Source organism: Ambystoma mexicanum, chromosome 10, assembly GCF_040938575.1.
Source record: "Ambystoma mexicanum isolate Mex_15411 chromosome 10, UKY_AmexF1_1, whole genome shotgun sequence".
NCBI lineage: Eukaryota > Metazoa > Chordata > Amphibia > Caudata > Ambystomatidae > Ambystoma > Ambystoma mexicanum.
The window spans coordinates 65,499,235-65,521,736 of record NC_090932.1 but is presented as its reverse complement, the minus strand read 5'-3'; the positions used below and the strand labels follow the sequence as shown (position 1 = coordinate 65,521,736).

The window sequence follows — 22,502 nt, the reverse complement described above, 5'->3', positions numbered from 1 at the left end:
TTGCAGGCACAGGTCACCCCGTTGCCTAGACTAAAAGCAATTTCCGCCCCAAGTCCACCGGCAGCAGCCGCGGGGGGGGGGGGGGTGGGCTTCCCATGAATTTATAAGCTCCTCCTCCTGCGTCCTTAGCACCACCAGAACCCTTCACAGAGACCCTCAGAAATACCCGTTGTTCATGAATTAATGCCGGCTGCATTTTTTTTGCTGCGCCCAACCTTTCTAAATTATAGCACTGTCAGGCCAGATGAGGAACTGTGCACAGAAGCTGCCGAACCTCGCAGACCCACAAGAGCATGACGCACTCAAATAATCTAAGAAACAGCTGCGCACAAAACATCCCTGAGAGATAGGGAAGCGGATAAAATAAGAAACCAGATTCCAATCTTCAACTCACATGAGAATCTGCAGGGGCGAGAAGGAAAAGAAAGCATGCATGGTTACCTCCAACAATCTCACTCTACCCTCCCTTCTCCCCTTTGTACATCAACAATGAAACCCAAAGTACCTGAATATTCCTCTACTTGTGCCTAGAGGATATATTTAACTCTGCATTATTTTAAATGTCTCTTGAATTTTATAAATGAATACCCTCAACAAACTCTTCCAAATCTTAAACCTGTAGCAGTCTTAAGAACTTTCTCAGGTAAAGTACTTGCTCGAAAACAAAAATGAACTTCTTTTCTCCTTTACTATATACTAGCAACAAACACGTTCTTTTCCTGCCTGTTGGCATTGACAGTAGTACTTGGGTTAGAAGAATAGACTGTTGACTCTCACTGAGCTTACTACTTGTCACTGTGCTTCCCACGCCTAATTTAAAGTCCAATGAAAGTCTCCTGCTTCCAGAATTTGACTCTGTGCTCCCCTGCTATAACGTTCCTCAAAAATGGTCACTGCACTAAATACGCATATTTAACTGTGCCCAGATCACTTTAAATAGTAACTGCGCTGCCCGCGTATATCTATCTGTCTCCAGAGCAGAAGCCGCACTGCCTGTGCAAGCGAAAAAAGATTGCACGCACACACAGCAACCAAAAAAGAACCTCTCCATGAGAGAAGCCCTGATGCTTCCTGGTTTCCTAGGAAACCAAAATAAGTAAGACATCCCCACTAAGGAGTCTGTTCTAAAGAAATGAATGGCTTCCTCTGGCACTCAAGCCTCATGTTGTGAAATGGACACATGCGAGTAACAAATAAAACAGTAGTCACTTTTATTAAAGGTTCACAAAGGTATTTCAAATGTTTTTCTTTTACGTTCAAATCCACAATATTTACGTTTTTCACTTCTTTTTACAAGTTGATGAGCAAACAACTTAGCATTTTCTTCTGGATTCCTGCTTCCTCACTTCTTGTAGGTTCCTGCTTTCTTGTTCTGATGAGTACCTCCTGAAAATTCTTCCACAATTAACTTTTTACTGGCAATAGACCCATTTTAACAGAGCTCCAAAGTCCTGACCTTCGCAACTGTGCAGTTGTAATGCTTTTAAAATTGGTCTATTTGAAATGCATTCTGGGTGCTCTCAGCAATGGACATTTTCCTCAATCCTCAGTGAAAGCTGCATTTTAATATGAGCTCTGAATACTGTTTGCAGTCTTTGAATCACTAGAAAAACATGTTTCTCCGTCTATGCCAGTCTGCAGCGTTTTAGGGATTGTTTGGAGTAAAGCACCTGATAACATTGCAGGAGCGGAAAGCAAATTATGTTGTCTTTCACGCTCCCATGAGAAGAAGGGAAGTGTTTACCTCTTGGAGTTTTCAGTGTGACATTTCGGCCAAATACCCATGAAGACTTGCAACAGGTGCAATTTCTGAAAAGTACTGCCCTGCCTTTATGGAAGGTTTAAATTGGGGAGAGCCAGATTAGGAGATCAGATGGAGCTTCGGGGGAAGGATAGAAGTATCGATTCCTGATTACACATAAACCACAAATCTCTCTGTTCGCCTGGTCTGGAGTTCCTCAGAGAAGATTTTGGCAGAGATGAAGAGTTGCAGAAACTGTGCTTTAACAGTGATATATTACTAATTTTTAGTGTATTCAATTTTGTAATAAACGGCCATAAAGAGCCATTCTATCTAGCTGAGTGTGTGTGTGTGTGAATTCTTGCCTTTCAAGCGTGCAATGTTTTTTCACTTAGTGTGCTGGGGAGAAAGATAATGGGTCTCATTTCAAGTTTGGCGGTAGCCTTGCCGGTAAAATCGGCAGGCTGCCACCAAACTTGCGAAATAGTCTGGCAAATGGGCAATTACTGGGTCATTACAGCCCCGCTGGACCCGGTAATTGCCCATTTGCGGCAGCTGGAATTAAATGCTCCCAATGGGAATGGGGAGCTCGGATGCACCGGCACTATTCGCGAATGGTGCCGGTGCATGCGACATGCATTGCTCGCGCAGAACTCGTAGTTTGCTGGTCCGGTAACTACGGTACCGGCAAGCTTACTGGTACCGTATTTACTGCACAGGCAACCTTACAATGAGGCCTAATGTCTCTGCACTTGGTTTAGAAATAGCAAAACAGCAGTTCACAATGAAAGGCAGTTGTGAATGTTTTGCAACTAACCAAGAATCTTATCCTCACCAATCAAATCACAGGGTCAAGACCCCCATCTTGGCCAGGGAACGTACCAACAGTCTGAATCACTAGAGTTAAGGCCCAACCAACAACACTCACAGGAATAAAATAAATAAGTAAATAAGCACAAATTACTGGAACACATAACAAAACACTCATAGCCCAAACACACAAGGACACGTGAGGACCTGACATGATATGATAGGTTATTTATAACGCACGCACTTAATACCAAGAGGTTTCTAAGTGCTGACCCAGGGATTGAACCTGTGGTGCTTTGTGTCATCTTGCTTCCAAGGCGAGCACGTTGCCCCTAGCTATCCTCCCGAGACAAAGATGACATTTGTTTTATTCTATTTCTGTGGACATGTGACTAATTGGTCCATTCTGTTGATAGAAACTGAATATCCAGTTCTACAGGATTTCAAGGCTTTCCATGCTGAGATGGAGAAACTGTTCCCCAGAAGAGCCTACATGCAAGCACTTGACAGTCAACTTCTCTCCTTGTGTCCAGGGTCTCAATACCTTCTCTCATACATCACATCTTTCAACAGGTTGGTAGCTGAGACGAAATGACAAGAAGAAAAGAGGACACCACTCTTATCGAGGGCTGAAAGGTGAGCTCAAGGACATTCTGGCACAAATGGTATACCACCTGAAAATTTCTCCGCGTTCGTTGACTTAGTGGTACACCCAATGGTAGAGAAAAAGGTGGACAAGAGTCGGGTTGAATCATGCATTTGGTACATTAGGCCCAAAGAACGGGCGAGCACAGCTGTCAGGACAGAACCCACACACAAACCCATGCAACTCTAAGGTCTCAGGGGGCCACTCACAAAGGAAGAAAGGGGTAGATAATGAAAACAACTGTGCTTGTACTGTGGGAAGGCAAGGCATGTCCCGCAATGCCAAATACCATGCAGAGAACCCTAGGTAGAGGTGAATGGAGCCACTGCAAACACCCTGTCCATAAACAGGAATCGGAAAACTAAGTCCAGGAAGGCAAGAGGTCGACTGTCCTGGTCTGTTTCCTAAAATCTCACATTTGGTAATTCCAGTAACACTAGTGGTCTCAGAAGGCACGGTGGTAGGGAGTGAAGCGTATATTGATTGCAGAGTCATTGGTAACTCCTTAGACATTGATATTGCAAGACAACTACAATTACCTACTACAAGTAAGAACCATTCTAAGAACAAATGTGCAGTGGGTGGCACAGCGCTAGCCTCAGGTCCAATCAATACACGAACACTCATCATGCTTTGCGTAAATGGACAACATGAATATATTCAGTTTGACCTGATCGTAGCCCCTCAATTTAAGATTATATTGGGAAGGCCAAGGCTGGTGATGCACAATTCGCACATAGACTGGGTGACACCAGTGGTCGACCTCTCTTCATGTTTTTTGTAGAGTGCAGTATTTTGCAAATTACCAAGGTACCAATACACAAGCACTGGGAGTGATCAGTCAGGAGGAACAAAAGGTCAGTACTAAGGGAAAGTGGACAAAATAAAAAAGGCACAGGCATTTCTTCCTCTTCAATACTCCAAACCTGTCAAGAAAAATCACAACATAAATGCTCACTTCATCTTCCCCCTAGACTGCCTTATGTGTATTGTTCACCTCCCTTCCTCCCTATGCCACATTGTACCTGTGTGTCTTCTGCCGATGCGTAGAGGTGATTTCTGATTGTGAAATGTTGGTTGTAAGTTCTTAAACTCAAATCTTGATATTGCTCTGCTCCAAAATCTCTTCACTGGATTCACTTTGCTTGGATTCACTTTACTTGTGTATTTTAACTGTATGCCTTCCTTATCTCTCGTGTGTATGCACGACTGACCTTTTTATCTTATTTTGATGAAATGCACACTTCCCTGTCTTATTTACTCCTAATGTGCTTACCATTTCCTGCATCGGATAACACATCTGCATTGCATGCCAGAGTCCTGCTCTCCTTTGGATTCCAACTTTCGCGCGGCTTGCCGAATATTCCGTCTCTCCATCACTCTTCTGAGTCAATCTGTGTGAGACTCGATCTTCACACACTTCAGACCGCTATAGCACTCTTCCATTTTCTTTCTTGCACCATTCTATAAGTTTTTCTCTCCGTACCACACTCGCCTATTTTCTTGTGAAATCTCGCTGGTTGTAAGGCCGCGTCTGTTCTGCCTGACTTGTCCCCACTCGTCGCCTCTCCAAGATCAGGCAAATCACACTCATACTCCTAATCTTCCTGAATCACAGAGACACTGCAGCTCAACCTTCAGTCTTCCTCTGACGCTCTCCCAGTCCTGCAAACAACACGTCACTCTTTCTTTTTCCTTCCACTGACTAGTCGGTTACTGGCCAGTCTCTATAACATTGTGTGTATTTCTATTGCTAAATATTTTCTGAAATGTAATTGTTAATAATCTATTCAATATTTCCTCAAGAATAGATTCATAAAAGATGAACTATCATCATTAATCCTATTTATTACATATTACAGTAATTTATTTTGAACTATTTACAGACCAATCCTACTACAGCTTTAGACAGAATATTCTCACATGGCTACACTCTAATGACCCCCAAGATTAACCTTGTATCATTTAACACCTATCAATCTGACTGCATATATGTATATTCCTAATCTGATTTATTACTGTATATATGTATATTCTTTAAACTGATTTACCTTGATGTTATGCATCATATGTATATTATGCCTGGTAAAGTTTTTAAGCAATCATGTTTCCCTGCTCTCTGTAGCGCTCAGTTACCTTTGGGTTTGGCACACCATACAAAATCAATAAACAAACAAACAAACATACAAACATTTCTTCAATGGAATCTTCTTGCTGCGCTTTCATGAATTGAAGAAAATGTTACTCCTTGTCCTATTCTCCTATGTGCTCAAATTTGTTTCAACTTCACCTTCTATTTTCTTCAGAAAAGTCTCTTGCTACTGGAGCTACATGAAACAGGTCTAGCTGGTTCAAATTCCGTAATGAAAGGCCATTTAGAATTAATAATCTGACAAAGTCAGCTTTCCAGGGTTCAAAATCCTCCATCTTGGCTTGGGAGGATTTCTGATGTCTGCATTTAAGGTTGAGGACAATACTTTAACACCCTTTTGCCCACAGACCTGAGAATCTGAGAATCCACCACAACACCTTCCAATCACATATACATCCACTACACGCCTTTGAACCCTGACATATTTTGGGGGATTCAGCAGCAGTTCATCAGGACTTTGCAGATGTTTTCCGGAAGGAACAAGCAAATATTCTGCTTTTGCATAGTTCCTATGATTGCCAAATGGATCTTATACCTGATGTGTAAGTACCCTGCAGCTGCATTTACGCCCTGACAATGGCAGAAATCGGGCCTCTCAAAAAATACTTGAAGCAGTACCTGGTAAACGGGTTTATCAGACCCTCAAAGTCACCTGCAGCATCACCATTGTTTATCATCCCAAAAAAAGGAAGGGTACCTTCAAACCTGAATAGAGTATCGTGCCCTCAACAAGGCAGCAATCAAGAACCGCTATCCCACTCGACTAATCCCTGTGTTGCTTTATCAGGTGAAGGATGCCTCCATAAAAAAATAACAAAAACTAAAAAAGAGTCCCCACCCTGCTCTGCCCATTGAAGACACCTACATCAATGTTTCCTCTAGATAGACTATCACTGACATTATCTTTGCTGATCCTTCTTCTAACCTATGGACCCTCATATGGTCTCTGTTCTCTCCCCTTTCTCCTTCTCACCCATTACTGGCGGCACAAGATGGGAAGTGCTTTTGGCTCACTTCACATCTTCCAAATTCACCATTAATGTCTATCATAATGGCACTATCGTGGCATAAGGCTCTCAGCCCAACCTCCACCTTCTTGACAGTCATCTTCCATCTTGCTTCAACTTCCCCCCTCTTCTTCCACCCTTTCTTCCCTCATCCCCTCTCCCCCTGCACCCCCAGTAGTGGTACCCCACCCCTGTGCCCCCCTCACAAGTCTTTTAAAGGAGGCAACCAGCTTCATTAAGCTACCCTCAATCCTTCAATCTGCTATGAAACATTCCTCTGACATCTGTCACCTCCTTGAAGACCTTGACCTTGAGGTCCTTTGTCTCACTGAGACGTGGTTCATGGCCAGCTCTGACACTGTGTTTGACACTCTTCTCCCTGATGGCTACAAGATCCTGTCGAATTCCAGGCCCTCGCCGACTGGTGATGGAGTGGCTCTGATCTTCCCTGAATGGGTTCCTGCCCCTATCATCTCCACTAAAACCTACCCATCCTTTGAAAGCCTAGTCTGCCGGCTGTCTGTCTCATCCACTTTCTCTCTTTCTACCATCTACAGAACCCCGGACCTTCCTCCCTCTTCCTCACAAAATGGGCAGACCTGTCCTCCTCTCTTCCTGCTTCCTCCCCAAACGTATCTTCCTTCAGGACTTCAACATCCATCTCGACTCCCTCAATGTGGCCACTGTTCTCTTCTGCAATTTTTGCGACACTCTTTCCCTCTCTATCCTACCCTCTCGCCTACACCCTCTGCCAGGCACACCCAGGATGCTCTCATCTCAACAGACATCCCTCTCTCTAACCATCTCACTACCCCTCTCTCCTGGTCTGACCACTCTCTCCTTTCTTCCCACCTTGACCTACCCTGTCTCCTGTCTCCTGATGCCTCCGCCTGCAACCCTGTTAGGGAAACAGTTAACACACTCAGTGTTCAAGCTAATTGTGCTCTAAGTGCCGAAGCACATGTGAACGTAGGCTCCAAGAGTTGTCCGTACCATCTAAAGCTTCTAAGGAGTATCTGCCCTTACCTTACCTTAACAAAGAAAACTAGGCCACCCTGGCCAGGGCCACTATTCTGTCAGAATAGATTATTGTAATGTGCTCCTTATCGGGGCTTATAAGAAAAGCCTCCAACGTCTACAAGCTTTCCAAAAGACGCAGTACAGATTATCAAGAAAATTCCAAGAAGATGCCATGTCTCCAGTGTTCGGCCGGAACTCCATTGGTTACGGGTCATGGCTAGATGTCAATTTAAAGCTGCAACCTTATTTCACAAATGTCTATAAGGGAAGGGGCCTAGCTACCTGAAATCAGCAACTACATGGTATGCCCCTTTACCATCACTGAGATCAACTAATACTAAGCTTGTCTCCCGTCCTGTCTGTAAGAAATCGAAAGGACTGAGCAGATCATTTGCCAACTGTGCCGCTAAGATCTGGAATGAACTTCCTTCAGCCCTGAGATCAGTCCCTACTCTAGCATCCTTTAAGAAATCCCTGAAAGCTGTCCTTTTTGCCTGGATTAAATTGACTAGGCCTTATGCATTGTCCCGTCTTCTCTGTCGTCTTGTGTGTCTATGTGCGCCCTGATGCATGTGGGTTTTCGGCGCGTTATAAATAAAAATACAATATAATACAATACAGTACACTGCCAGCCTGCTTCTACGTCATTCGACCAATGAAGCGTGTGTTAGTCACTGCATTTGCACCTTCCTTCATCCCTCCCCTGCCCCCTTCTTTAGACTCTCCTGACTCTGCTCTAGCTAACCTCCATCTCTCCATCTCTAAAACCCTGTTATGACTCTGACTTGGCCGCTTTGAACCACAAGTGCAAAACTGTAGAGCGGAAGTGGCAGGCATCTAGCTCATCCTCTGAGAAACTGGCCTGCCGCCTACTATAAAGGCAATACTGTCTCTCCATCTGCTCCAAGAAGAGGGCTCATGTCCAAGCCCATATTTCTGGAGCCATAAATAGCTTGGAAATCTGCAAGGAACTTGCCAATCCTACCGCAGTCTCCTCCACTCCTTCCCCCCACTCCCCCTAGGCCCTCTGCTCTGCACTGGCCACCCACTTTTCCACAAAAACCCTAGAGATTCTGTCCTCTCTGTCATCTGCTCCCCCCACCCCCTCTCCCGCCTCCCTTGGCCCCTTACTCCTCACCATATTCTCCTCTTACTCTCCCATTGCGCCAGATGACCTCTCTAGTGTCGTCTGCTCTATGAAAGTCTCCTCTAAGTAGTTGCTCCCTTCCTCCAGAAGAACCATCAAGGACAACATTGCCTCTCTCACTCCAGCCTTGGCTGACTCCTGAAACCACTCATTTGCCACTGGCTCCATCCCTCAACCCACCAAGCACTCTCTTGCGCACCCTCTCCTAAAAAAGCCATCTTCTGACCATTTTACCCAGCTAACTATTGATTTCCCCATCTCTATCACCCCTATCTTGGGCAAGAATAAACTGGCCATCTCCTCCACCTCACTCTCTACCTGCGGCGTCCCTCAGGGCTCTATCCTATCCCCTTGGCTCTTTAACATCTACCTAGCCCCTCTGGCCAACCTGATCTGCACTTTCTCCCCACATTTCCAGTCTTATGCAGATGGCACACAGCTTTCTTACAAGCTGCCTTCCTCTACCTCCTCCTCCTCCTCCTCTTCCCTCATACCTGACTGCCTGGCTGATATTCAGGCATGGTGCTCTGCCAATGATCTCTGCCTTAATGCCAGTAAGACTGAGATCCTTCTCATTGGGACGCCAGCTCCTTGCTTCCCCCACTCTCTGGCCAGACTCGCTGGCTCCACTCCCCTCACCTCAACCTCTTCTGAGGCAAAAAACCTTGGGATCATCTTTAACTCCCCTCTCTCTTTTACTCCACACATCACGCACCTTGTCAAGAAGTCCCATTTTCAGCTGTACATCCTCAGGGGCATTTTACCCTTCTTCAACTTTCCCCAGAAGCTCAACGTCTACAGAGCCCTAGTTCTCTCTAGGCTTCACTACTGCAACAGCCTCTTTCTCAACCTGCCTCTTTCCTCCCTTTGCCCCCTTCAACTAATCCAGAATAGGACTGCAAGACTTATCCTTGGCCTCAAGCCCAGGGGCTGCATCTCTCCAGCCTAAAATCTCTCCACTGGCTCCCTAGTACAAGAGCATGATACCAATATTAGGCACACATTGTCCCTTGCTAAATAGAACCTAACCCCAGAGGCATATAAAACCCACACAGACAAGAAAAGGAGAGCAGCCCCAATGTATCATACAGGGGATCCAGTGTGAATATGCACAAAAGATTTGCATTGAAAAAGGCCATGCAAATTCCTCCCAAGGTGCATAGGGCCATTCCCAGTACTAGCCCAGGTGGGTGAGGCTGCTGTCAAGGTCGCGTTACCAACATCTTTACGAGTACATCCAGTCTTCCACATTTATTTAGTGAAGAAAGCTCACCCTGACACCTGACCAGGGAAGAAACCCTCAGAGCCCATTCTCTTATACCAGGAAAAAGATTATGAGGTTAAGGCCATCTTGGATGCCAACATAGTGAGGGACGCTTTTTCTCTCTTGCATATTGGAAAGGTTATGGGCAAGAAGAACACTTGTGGGACACGCCACAGGGTCCAAAGCGCAGTTTAGTCCACATGTTCTGCTCAAAACACCCAGATAAACCCTGCCTGGGAGAGGGGCCCTTGAGGGGGGAAACTGTCAGGTCTGCAAACCTAGGATCTGCGCAACATAATGTATGGGCTAAAAGTACACTTGTATCTAACACACATCCCCCTGGCTCATGGGTCCATCACCTATGTGTGCTGGCCACAGTGAAGGGTCATCCATGGACACAATTGGTGAGAGCTATGAGACAGTGTAAGCATGGCACAGGAAGTGGACTACATGTCCCTTCACGACCTGCACAGACTGACATCAGCCAGGCTATTTTAACCCCACCCACACAAGGAGGCACACAGAGCGTTATTATTTCCATGCGCGCCTTACCTGGTTTGCAGCTCTGGTCATCTTCTCCGCTCTGCAGTCCCGTTTCATCTCAGCCGTCCCTCGCTCTGTTTCCTGTGGACCCTGCAAAACGTTGTCTCGCCTGCAAGAAAGAAAAGAAGAAAAGCATAAACCGCGTACCCGATCACCCGCTCTTGAGTAAAACGCCCGTGCTTGCATTTTGGGTACATTTCAGCCTGACCCTCGCTCCGCTCTTGGAACGCTGCGCTCCCTGACCCTCGCACTCAAAAACACTGACCAGATAAGTGCCTTTTGAGCATCACAGCGCCCGTCCACACGAATGTCTGCACGAACCTGAACCTGAAATGACAAGAAAAATAACATTAGAACATTCTGCAGAGGCAGATAAGAGTATGTACGCTACCTCGGTCGTCCAGTGAATAAACTGTATGGTTGAACATGCTCAACTCACCAAGCAGGACCAGTGAATAAACTAGGTGTTACAGACGCGTGATCGAGAAAGAAGGAAGAGAGAAAAGCCAGACAGAAGTACCCTGGACTACTTCCAGGGCCTCCAGTGCCACCAACTATATGCAGTAGCTGCATCTACACCATTGACACACTTAAGGCACCCAGTGTCAGGGTGAGGGTCCTGCGGGGAAGATTCTCTGGGAACAGGAATGTGGTGCACAAGGTTGGGGGGGAGTTTTGCCTATAGGAGATAGGGGAAAGGTAATTGGAGTGTGTGTGAGTGTTTACATGATAAGATACATTTTCCTTAAAAGAGATTTCATTAGGAGACTAAAATTACCCATTTCCAAGATGGTGGAAGCTTCTCTATTGTATTGTATTTTATTTATATAGCACACCAAGCCCTTAGGCACCTGGGCACATTTCTTACATTGAAGAGGCAGAGTAAATCACATGTACATACAATGGATATATTACAAAATAACATGAATAGATGTATTTACAAAAGGAACAGCAATGGCCACAGCACAGTGGATACTAGGGGGTGTGGTCCAGTTGACCAATGTAAGGGAAGGACTATACAGAAGTATGAAGTTCAATACCAAAGTATGAGATCCATTATGGTCAGAATTACCAATAAGGAGATTCAGAATGTTTATGCCAGGAAACTACCTGAATTCTGAAGGTGTTGAATGATGGTTCGGGTCTGATGGGTGCTGGTAAAGTGTTCCACAGTTTGACTGCGAGGACAGGGAAAATGCAGCCATCTGCCTGTTGGAGCTTGAACCTAGGAATGGTCAGGCAGTAGGCGTATGCTGCTCTAGTGGGTCGGTCTGACGACTTCCAAGAGAATTTGTCGCAGAGGTACTTGGGTGCTAAATTGTGTAGGCATTTGAAAGTGAGCAAGAGGGATTTGAGACTGATTCTTTGGGGGGACTGAGCCTGTGTTCACTCTGCCCAAGCTCTGTGATATGGTGGGATCTGGGGTGCTTGGTAGCTGACCAGAGAGCATTATTTTTTGAAGATCTGAAGCTTTTTTAGGTTGTGTTCCGAGGTAGAGCGCACTGCAGTAGGCAATTTTGGATAAGACTAAGGCTCTGGCAAGCGTAATGCAGTTTCCTGTGGTCAGAAATAGTCGCAAGCATTGATGAGCTGAGCTTACACGTGTATGCAGTGTTAGAGGCTGTAGCATTAATTTGTCTTGTTTGTCTCTAGGTGCTGATTGGTTGGAGGCATAAGAAAGGCAGCTTGGAATGTTCTTAGGAATTCTAAACTGCCTTTCATTCTAGAATTGAGTTGAGCCGATCACAGTGTACAAGAGCTCCAGACTAAGACTGAGAAAAAGCTGTGAAAGAGTAAGAAAAGCAGTAAAAAAACAAAACCCCTAAAGAAAAGCTAAGATAAGTGCATTTGATTTCTTAGTGCCTTTAAGCAGTGCTTTAAGTGGGCCGGGGCCAGCCAGGGCCAGCTCTGGCAGTCTCCTAAACGTAGGGTTGAGCCGGGGACCTGCTGTGGCCCCCCGGTCCCACCCCAACATTGTCAGGACACATTATCCCGCTGCGGCCACAGCCGCAACGGGAGATACGCCCGCCATTAAGTCTGGCAAGCTGACAGAAGTGCCAGTTGCCACATCGACGCTGTGGCTGGCTGGCACTTGTGCCAGTCACTGTAACTTCCTCTGGTGACTGACCTTTTGTTTCCCCACCCCATCTCCTGGTCACCGAGGCGTCTTTAACCCTCTGCGAACCTGTGGACTCCTCAACATATTTCGAGGTTTATAAAAGATGGCTTGAAAAGTACACAATTCAAGCCATCTTTTAGAAAGCTTTGCTGATGGACAAAGACGCCACGGCTTTGTCCGTCATCAAAGCTTTATAAAGGGACTAAAGGAAAGAACCTCCTAGTGCATGGAGGTGCGGTGATGTCACACTTATGGCATCCTAGTAATGTGACCCCAAGCAATGTGATTTTGGAATCTGTATATCCCGACAGACACAAATGTAACTCTACATATGCAGCAAACAGAAGCGCAGTGAAGTGAATTAAGAAGAGGCAAAATGAAGATTGTGCGTAGTGGCTCATAGAAAGAAACGAAAGCCGGGTGAGAAAGCAGAACACAGAGGCACATTGACTTTAATCGTACAAGAGGAGTTAAAAGCACGGCTGCGCAGTGAAACCATAGGATATCAAACGAGGAAGCAAAGCGTGCATCAGTGCGGTATGGAAAGGCTTAAAAAGGCAAAGAAAGCAGATCAGTTTTGTGCAAGATTACTGCAGGCAAAAGTAATAAGGAAATTCAGTCAAATGCTGAGTAATCTAACAGTTCTAGAGATGACACAAAAATAGGAAACCGTTCTTAAGTAAGACATAGAGATAATAAACACTGTTAAAGGGACCAGGCTTGTAGGCAGGTTAAGAGAACTTTCAGGAAAGATACAAGACAATCAGAACTGAGAGAGGTGCAATACATTTTAAACTGTCACAGAAAAAGAAATTAGAGAAGACAAAAGAACCATACGAAAGACATAGAGCGAGTTATACAAGTCTTTAGGAAGACAGCAAAAGAATTATCCTTGCTGAATCTATCTTTGGAAAGAATATCTGAGCACAGAATAACCAGGCAGGAATGTGAAGATTGGTAGGAGGATTCGGTGATGATTTACTTCAAGCTCTTAGATGATGCAAACAGGTAACCAGAGGGGAAGTTACTTGGGAAGATGGGAGTATAGGAGGTACAAAGTAATTAACCTCTTGTATTTGGTTTCTAGGTCAACCGCTTATGACTGGAGACTCCAGGGAGAAGGTCAGAAGCAGTATCCTGTAATTTATTTTGTTTTATCCACTTCCCCTTTCCCCATGGGGTTGTCAGCTCGGCAGTCGCTACTAAAACTTGTGGAGTCCACCACTTCGAAAGAGTTAGCAGGGTTGTTTTGCAGCCTGTGCAGGATCGGAAGCTGGGACCTGACACCCATGTATAATTACAGTTGGAGGGGATGGTACTAGAACTGGAAAAAGCCTCAGTGATTTTGGGAAGTAGCTAACTGGACCCTTCTATTGCAGCCTCCGTTGTCCAGCTACTGCTTCACAAGGAGGGATCGGTCTGCGCAGAAGTGGAGACATATCCTATACCCATACATATTCCACATTCCCATCAATGGGCCCTACAGCAGCCATGCATCAACCTGTGTTTGGCAGGCTTGGTGAACGAGGTGGCAGACTGTCGATGCTCCAGTTGACTCCAGCAGGTAAGCCAGCGTGACAACATATTTGGTAGACATATTGTTATCGATGTTTGGATTTCAAGCATTTATGGTTAGGTTTTTAGTCAATTTCATGGCATGGAGACTGTTGTCTCCACCTGACTTAAGAGACTTCAAGGGCTACCACTCTTTTTGTTAAAGTTGGAATTTGCATTGGCAACAGTGTCTCGCTCCTTATTGTTGATCTCAAGGAGGGACATTCACCGAACTAGGTCATGTCATTGTGGCCATGTGTACTTATCTAATGTTTATGCATTGAGAATGCTTTTTTGTGGCAATGGGGTGTGTTCATGTGGCAATAATCCCAGGGAAGTGAGGCCGCGGAAACGGAAGAATGGCTGATAGACCAGAAAAAAAAGGAAGACGGGAGTCAGCTGGATGACCCTCGAAAGTGCATTTACATTTTTTTAACAGGGTCCCAAGGGTGCCCACCCCATGAAATGTCACTCAAATGAAAGTTCAATGACCAAGAGTATGTTCCCCTTGCAGAGGGAGAATGGCCATTAAGTATGGTGCAGGGATGTGAAGAGAAAAAGGGAAGAAGAAAAAAAAAGGAGGTGTGAGCAGACCAGTTAATGATGGCGGCAGAGAGCAGATAAGTGGATTTGGGCAGCGGATAAGGTCACGCGGCAGGAAATGAGTGGGGAGGGCACAGGAACTGCAGCTAGATGTAATGTATGAACTGTTTGTAATGTACTTCTTACTGACTGGTTAAGTTACCTCTGGTTGAAACCTACATCAATCTTCAGCTATAATGTGTAAAGAAAGCAGGAGGCGAGCGCTCATGTTGGCCTGTGTCATTGTTTCTCCTTTGTATTATGTGGTTAGTAGCTGTGCTTATTTAATTAGAAATGTACGGGTAAAAGTCAAAAACAGGGGCCAGGAAATTGGGCAACTTGTGTGCTCTGGAGGACGTGTGTTACAGCAAATGTTTTATTCAATGTTCACCCTGTGCACTTGAGCCTTGTTCTCAACGTTCCCGACTGTGCACTCAAGCCTTATTCCCAATGTACAACCCGTGCACTCAAGCCTTATTCCCAAAGTTCACACTTTGCACTCAAGGCTTATTTCCAATGTTCCCTAATATGCACTCAAGCATTATTCCCAATATTCACTCTGTGCACTCAAGCCTTATTCTCAGTGTTCCCCACTGTGCTGTCGAGCCTTATTCCGAATGTTCACCACTGTGCACTCAAACGTTATTCCCAATGTACACCCTGTGCACTCGAACCTTATTCCCAATGTTCACACTGAGCACTCGAGCCTTATTCCCAATGTTCACACTGTGCACTCAAGCCTTATTCCCAATGTTCACCCTGTGCACTCAAGCTTTATTCCCAATGTTCACACTGTGCACTCAAGCCTTATTCCCAATGTTCAGCCTGTGCACTCAAGCCTTATTCCCAATGTTCCCCACTGTGCACTGAAGACTTATTCCCAATGTTCATCCTGTGCACTCGAGCATTATTCCCAATGTTCCCCACTGTGCACAGGAGACTTATTCCCAATTTTCCGAACTGTGCACTCAAACCTTATTCCCAATGTTCACCACTGTCCACTCAAGCCTTATTCCCAAAGTTCACCACTGTGCACTTAAGCCTTATTCCCAATGTTCACCCTGTGCACTCGCTACTTATTCCCAATGTTCCCCACTGTGCACACGAGCCTTATTCCCAATTTTCCCCACTGTGCACTCAAACCTTATTCCCAATGTTCACCATTGTCCACTCAAGCCTTATTCCCAATGTTCACCCTGTGCACTCGCTACTTATTCCCAATGTTCCCCACTATGACTAATCATCATATTGCCCGAATGTCTCAAGGCCTATTAGGAAAGTTTCTGTTTTGTTTTTATTCATCCTTGTTCCCCTCTCCTTTGTCCTGATGCGCCTTGAAACACTATTTGCTGTAAAGGCGCATTATAAATACCCAATGAATAAATACACCTACACTTCGACAGGCAGATTGCCTTCTGGGAAATGTAGCTGTATGGTTCTTCTTTCTTGAATGAGGGACAGGGCATTATGGGGCTCTATGTTCTTTCACCGACAGTCATTTTTATGACTGCCTTTTTTACGAGTACACAATCATGAAAAGGGACATCAACTTTTAAGGGGGTGGGGGGGTTCCGCTCCAAAATCACCCTCCCCCACCTAGTTTTATCTATTCCCGACTCCCAACCCCTTATCTGTCCTTTCCCCCCCCCCCACAACATTTCGATGACCTTTTTCATAATTCTGCACTCTTAAAAAAGGCACCCGTAAAAATGACTGTCAATGAAACTACGGGAAACGGATTATGGAATGTGTATTCCGCTGGTGCTAGTCCTTTGTGGGCCCTTAGGGGAGCAGCTTGTGTAGCACCTTGCTCTGTTTACATGTGTACACGCTTCATAACCAGAGCATTGGTAGTGTAGAGGAATGGACAGGGATTTTGAAAATAGGAAATGGGATGAGACTCAAGTGGCTTTGCCATTACACAAGAAGTACAACAAAAAAATGCACATCAGGGTTGGTCACACACCAAAAGAGGGCAGTGCACCCACATTCCTTCTTCACGAGATGCAAGCAATCCCAGCCATGTTTAGGCCTCCGTGGGTGCCACCAGTGACATATAGTTTGGGACCTTGCACAACATGCTTGGGCTCCTCATCCGGTCATACCCCAACAGCTAGGGCTGAAACATGCCTCGGGTTGCTTGTGTTCATGTTCAAGGGGGCACAGCCTTAGCAACTCGGAGTGCCCTGCTTCCAATGTTGGCATAAGGCTGGACCCCTTCTGTAATAGCACATACAGGCTACAACACAATGGTATGGGAGGCTGCCTTGAGCAATGGCAGCTGTTATAATGAATTGCCACCCTTGAATCTACCATGGCTTATTTCTCTTTTCTGTACCACCGATTGCTTGCAACAAAGCCGAAGCCCCCTCACACGTTCACCCACCAGCTGCTAACCCAGCCGGAGCCACTGCCACATCATTGCCAGCCTAATACGCACTCATAGATGCTACAGGTCTCGATGGCACATAGATATGGTGTCTATCTGTGAGAACAGGTGCAAGCGCTTAGTAGGGGGCTTCCTCGTGGGATATATCTTTTTCAGAAGAAAGGATGTGGTGAAATGAGTGTTGGAGAGGATAGACCTTTGGTTCCAGTAGCGCAGTCTGAAGCGGGCTTTCTCCGCTCATATAATCATCGATTTCTACATGCAAGATATTTTTTACTGCACCTAGAGCAGGGATCTGCAACCTTTGGCTCCTCACAGGATTTGGACCACAGTTACCATGATCCCCCACCATGGTCTATGCTGGCGAGGGCGGATGGGAGCCCAAATCATCTAGAGAGCCAAAGGTTGCAGACCCCTGACCTAGAGGCATTTTTGGCATAATATTTTAACTCCTAGGCAGATTGAAAACATTGCACTGCATTTTCACTAGTCCATGATAAAACAGCAGGACCGATTGTGGCATCGACCAGGTCAAAATATGCCTTCGCACACTAAGAACTAGTTCCTGTATATACAGGACTGCGTGTTTCTATGGTATTGTACGATCGGACCGAAAACAAAAGGTCTGACCGTATAAAAAGACTGAAAAATGCTACCACCAAAGGTTCGAACCACAAAAGTTCGAACCTTTGGTGGTAGAATTGTAGGTAAGTATATATAAAAAAAGACTGCGGGTGCTGCGGGGGTGTCCCCCGCAACACCCTGCGGTCGAATAACGTAGATCCTATGTATATACTTATACATGCATATATGTATAGTTGGCCTTTGGTACTTAGGTGGTGAGGGTGGGGTGTGTGAAAGGGAAGTATGGGTGGATCCCCTCCAATACTGCGATCTACAAGAGTTGACCAAAACCGAGGTCAAAGTACTTGAAGTCAACACACACCGGTAGAGACAGTGTTCTGCAACCTACTCACAAATTTCCCACATGCGAGACTGAGTATGAAGATAATGCGTACCCGTGACGACTTGGGCGAACTGTGCATTTGCGGCCGCCAATCAGTGAGATTTGGAGGTAATTCCCCAGACGTTTTCTCCAGTGTAGTTTTATCTGAAACAAAACAAGCGTAAATAGGCATTAAGGATGGGATAGCAACAACTGGGGGCAGGCACGAAGAGCAGAGTACATTATACTTTTGGCTGGGTGTAATATGAGTGCCTGGGCAAAATGCTTGTGGGAATGGAGAACCAGTGCACTTGGGGTAACTCTATCACAGCATGTCCACAATGTTCACAAGAGGCAGAACAGAGGATGTTGTCTTTTGTATTGATATTTTTACTAAAGATTCGTTTTTTTAAAATGATTAGCTGAATGTATGATCAGGTGCGGCTGTGGATCCTTGCGGGAAACCTTGTCATCCAGCGCTGTACATGGCCTGCTTTGTACAAACCAAACACATCTACTGGAGGTGCCAGCAGCCATTAGTTAGATAAATACAATGGAATGGAACAGAGGGAATGTGTTTTCCTGGATCGATCATGTATATGTGTTGCAAGGCCTCAAGACACTCTGTAGCCCCTTAAACTTGGGGTTTAGTTACCATTTGCCCATATATCTTGATTTAAATCTTCCACTCCAGCTGCATCCACTTGTTCCAAGTTTGGCGATGGCCTCCCCAGCCAGGGGTGGCCTTAGTGTCAAGTGGAACACTAAATCATGCCACGGCTTTCTAGACTTATTAAACAAAACAGCTGGGGAAGCACTAATCTCAGGGGCGACCCTATCCTACATGTATTCTGTAGGTCAATTTAACAGCACAATATTTAAATGTCTGAAAGAATTAAACAATAAGAGTAAAACAACAGGATTTCAAAAAACCTTCACAGCTACGATGACGGGGTCACGGATGCAAGGAAGACCGAGTGGAAATGGTTGAGAGATTTAGTTCAGAAATGTCTCCCACTGTAGGCCTTCAGGTACAGGACAAATAATATTCTTCAGGGCTATAAGAACTTTAATCAACCCTTGAAGATCCAAATGCTTATCACTGATAAGTAAACTATGCTTGGAAAAGTGAAACAGTAACTCTTCAGATTGTTGGGCCTTGACCAACAACAAAGTTGGTCGTTTTAGGGCCTCTAGTATCTGCCTCATTCCAGAACCCCCCATTGGTCTCCAACTAAAGCTAGACCTATTTTTAAGTTACAAAACAGAGAATACCTGCTGGTTAATGGTAACAAATCCAAAATCGCAGTCTTTACAACAAAAACCAGACCAAAAATTAAGTATTGGAAGATGGGGGAACAGACACTGGAAAGAGAATCTTCCATTAGATGCTTAGGATACAATCTTGCAAACAGTTGACCTTTATCTGAATGGAAGATAACTCTACGGGATAAATCTCAACCTTTAATCTCACAGCGCAAAATAATATACAAACTGCTATGCAAATTCTCACTCCTTCCCTTACTACGGATCTACTTAGCTAAAGTGCAACCAGTCATTTTATATGGTCTGCACATGACAAAGGTGGATTTGGGTCTGTACTTAAACACTCTGCAGGGAGTGATCTGGAAGGCGACCCTTCTCTCAATTAAACCCTTAATGCTGTACTTAGACATGAACTGGGACTGATTTCCCTCCACACCATGGTCCACTGGAGACAATTATCTAGCTATGCTAAAATGATTTCTCCTCCAGCTAACTCCCTGTTTATTGTTCTGGGGAAAATTCTAGCTACAAATATCTTTCCATTCACTTACCATCTTCAAAGCCAATATGAGTATACTCCTCAATGATTTACAATCTTCTGAAGAGGAACTTATTTTGAGACCAGCCAAGACAAACAGAAACTGCTCACCAAAGATTAGTCAAATACAATCAAATGTTTAGATTCTTACAGCACATATGAAGAATACGCCAAATTTCTGAGGAAGACCTACCAAAATACTCTCTTTCCCTGTGATAAATTCCAAAGATTATATGCACGCTTTTGTCTAAACCAACTTAAGAACGCATTGGTAGCTGGAAGTCTGAAGAGATCCGACTTCGACACTGTAGATTATGTGGTTGTTTACCCCAGAGACATTGAAACCTCTAATTCTTTCTTGTCCAAAGCTAACTACCATCAGAATCTATTACTTTAAAGCGGTGGTCCCGGAAGAAACCATCTGGGTAGGAGAAATGTTCTGCACACGATTAATGTGGGGTGATAGCATCTCGTTGATCATATCTCTATGTGGGTTTCTTTTAGAACCATTTGGGATACTCAGCGAAGGCTCACACGATCTGTAAGAGTAGTAAATTAAGCAGGTAGGATTACGATCTTAGAAACGGTCTCCAATTTAGTCCTCACCATTCACACTCAATGAGGGATGGTCAGAGTATATGTATATGTGTATATACAGTCGAGCTTCTATGTGATTTCCTTCTTTTATTTTTACTTGGTATGTATATTGATTGTGCCCACATCTGTCATACTCTTTTTGATTCAATGTCTTTTCACTTTTGATAAAATGTTTGTGAAATGTTTAAATGTTCTTTTTAAAACCATTCACAATAAAAAAGATACATACAATAAAATGTGATTATCGGAAGCTTTCATATTGTTTATTGTTTGCCATCTCTGAGGACCCATGCTGGCCTTGTACAAGAGAAAGAGGGGCTTTTTTCTTCAATGGACTTTCGCAGTGTTGGGGCACCATAATGTCTACTGGTTTTCAGCCACTGGAAACCTCTGCACATGAACGTGCATCAAAGTGCCTTGTACTTGGGATGTACAGGGGCATGGTATATACCCTCATCCGGTAATCTGTAATGAGCCCCCTACCATGGTGGTACCTTTAATTTCATAGAGATCCTTCAATGTATGCCAGCAAGTATTGTCACACCACATCCAGTATTGTAGGTTATCCACCTCCAACATTAGACCTCAAATGGTGTGACTTGGGAGAAACTGTGCCCAACCTCCCTTTGTCCCCTTCAACTAATCCAGAACAAGACTGCAAGATTTATCCTTGGCCTCAAGCCCAGGGACTGCATCTCTCCAGCCCTAAAATCTCTACACTGGATCCCAGTTGCTGCGAGGATCAAGTTCAAGACCCTCTGCAGCATCCAAAAGGCTTCCTGGGGCCTGGGACCCCGCTACATTGAGCTCCCTCTCCCTAAATACCTCCCAACCAGAGCCCTTCAGTCGTCTAGGTCCCCTGCAAATCAGACACTTATCCAAGCAGAGAGTGGGAGGTAGATCTCTCTGCTCTACATGTGCCTCCCTCTGGAATGGCCTCCCTGCCCCTCTCAGACTTGAGCTGGATCTCCTTAAGTTATGGAAGCTTCTCAAGACCTTCCTTTTCTCTTCTTCCTTCCCTCTCCCCCTCCCCTGCTAATGCCCCCATCTGCCCTTGATAGGCTGCCTGGTTCCTCAGAGTCTTACATCTCACCAGCCCCCCCCCACAGTACATTCTACCTCTGCACTCGGTCTCCCCTAACGCCCCCTCAACCTGCACTTGCCCTTCCGGGCGACTCCCCCCACACTATTTTGAAACAATAGAGAACAAGCACACCAATGCGTTTAGCTATATTTTGAATGACAGCCAGTGTTCAATAATTTGAAGCTCTAAGGCTTACCAGAAATAATAAGAAGTAAAGGGTGCGGGGGAGAGAGGGATGACTCTGGTATCAAAAGTTATAAGAAGTTAACATAGAAAGATGGAGAACCCATACAGATGGGCCCTCCCGTCCCCTGCACACCTGTTAATGCTGGCAATTAAGTCCAGTCGATATTTTTGTTGCTTATATATTTAGTACATATTATGTTTACTAGTTACTTTGGTTATAAAGTTCATGAAAAAGCATTTGAAAGCATGAAAAAAACAGTAACTCATTTAAGGTTTTTCGTGTCCAATGTACTAGTTGCATACATGGATTGTTACATTCGGAAATGATATAAAGACAAGTTAACGCATGATTCAATCATATAATGTGGTAAAATAATGGTTGTGGATTTTGCATTTATTCAAGATCTACTCTTCCCATTGACAATGCATGCATGCATGCAAATGCAACATGTGAAGGACCCATTCAGCCTACAAGTACACTAATGCAACATTCACATGCCAGACCATGGTGTAATTAGGCCCTCCTGCTGGGAAGTCACCCAATGGCTGAATGGGCTATGGGAAAGTTCAGGTGGATGGAATTTTAGTAGTATGCTTGTTAATGCCAGTGCTGGGATGATGTGTGATGCTATAATGCTGTTCATTGTGGTCTTTTGAAGATGTTCAACTCTTAGCAATATGCTCATGTTCTTTTAGCTCTTCAGGGATTAACATTTTTCAGTGAATATTTCAGGTTTTCCACCTTCTACCGGAATCATCACCCAAGAAATCCTTTTGAGATAGTCAAACATGTAGCTGGTCACCCAAAGTAAGGTTCCCAGGTAGGAGACGTGTGTGAAAATCCCAGATGAGACAGCAGCCAATATATCTAAAACCACACCAGACCCATACAACTTTAAAAAAACTCAAGA

General features: G+C 44.8%; 1 protein-coding gene across 4 annotated transcripts in view; it reads right to left on the bottom strand.

Annotated features, from left to right (window-relative positions):
* The window catches only part of LOC138491152 (uncharacterized), a 648,478-nt gene that overhangs the window by 36,547 nt on the left and 589,429 nt on the right, over window positions 1–22,502 (bottom strand). For all 4 annotated transcript variants that reach the window (XM_069617509.1, XM_069617512.1, XM_069617510.1 and 1 more), the window contains 3 exons: window positions 17,994–18,085; window positions 10,596–10,657; window positions 10,340–10,439 (listed from right to left, as the gene is read on the bottom strand). In XM_069617509.1, coding sequence (XP_069473610.1) covers window positions 10,340–10,439; window positions 10,596–10,657; window positions 17,994–18,085 — 254 coding nt within the window. The remainder of the gene's footprint in view (window positions 1–10,339; window positions 10,440–10,595; window positions 10,658–17,993; window positions 18,086–22,502) is intronic.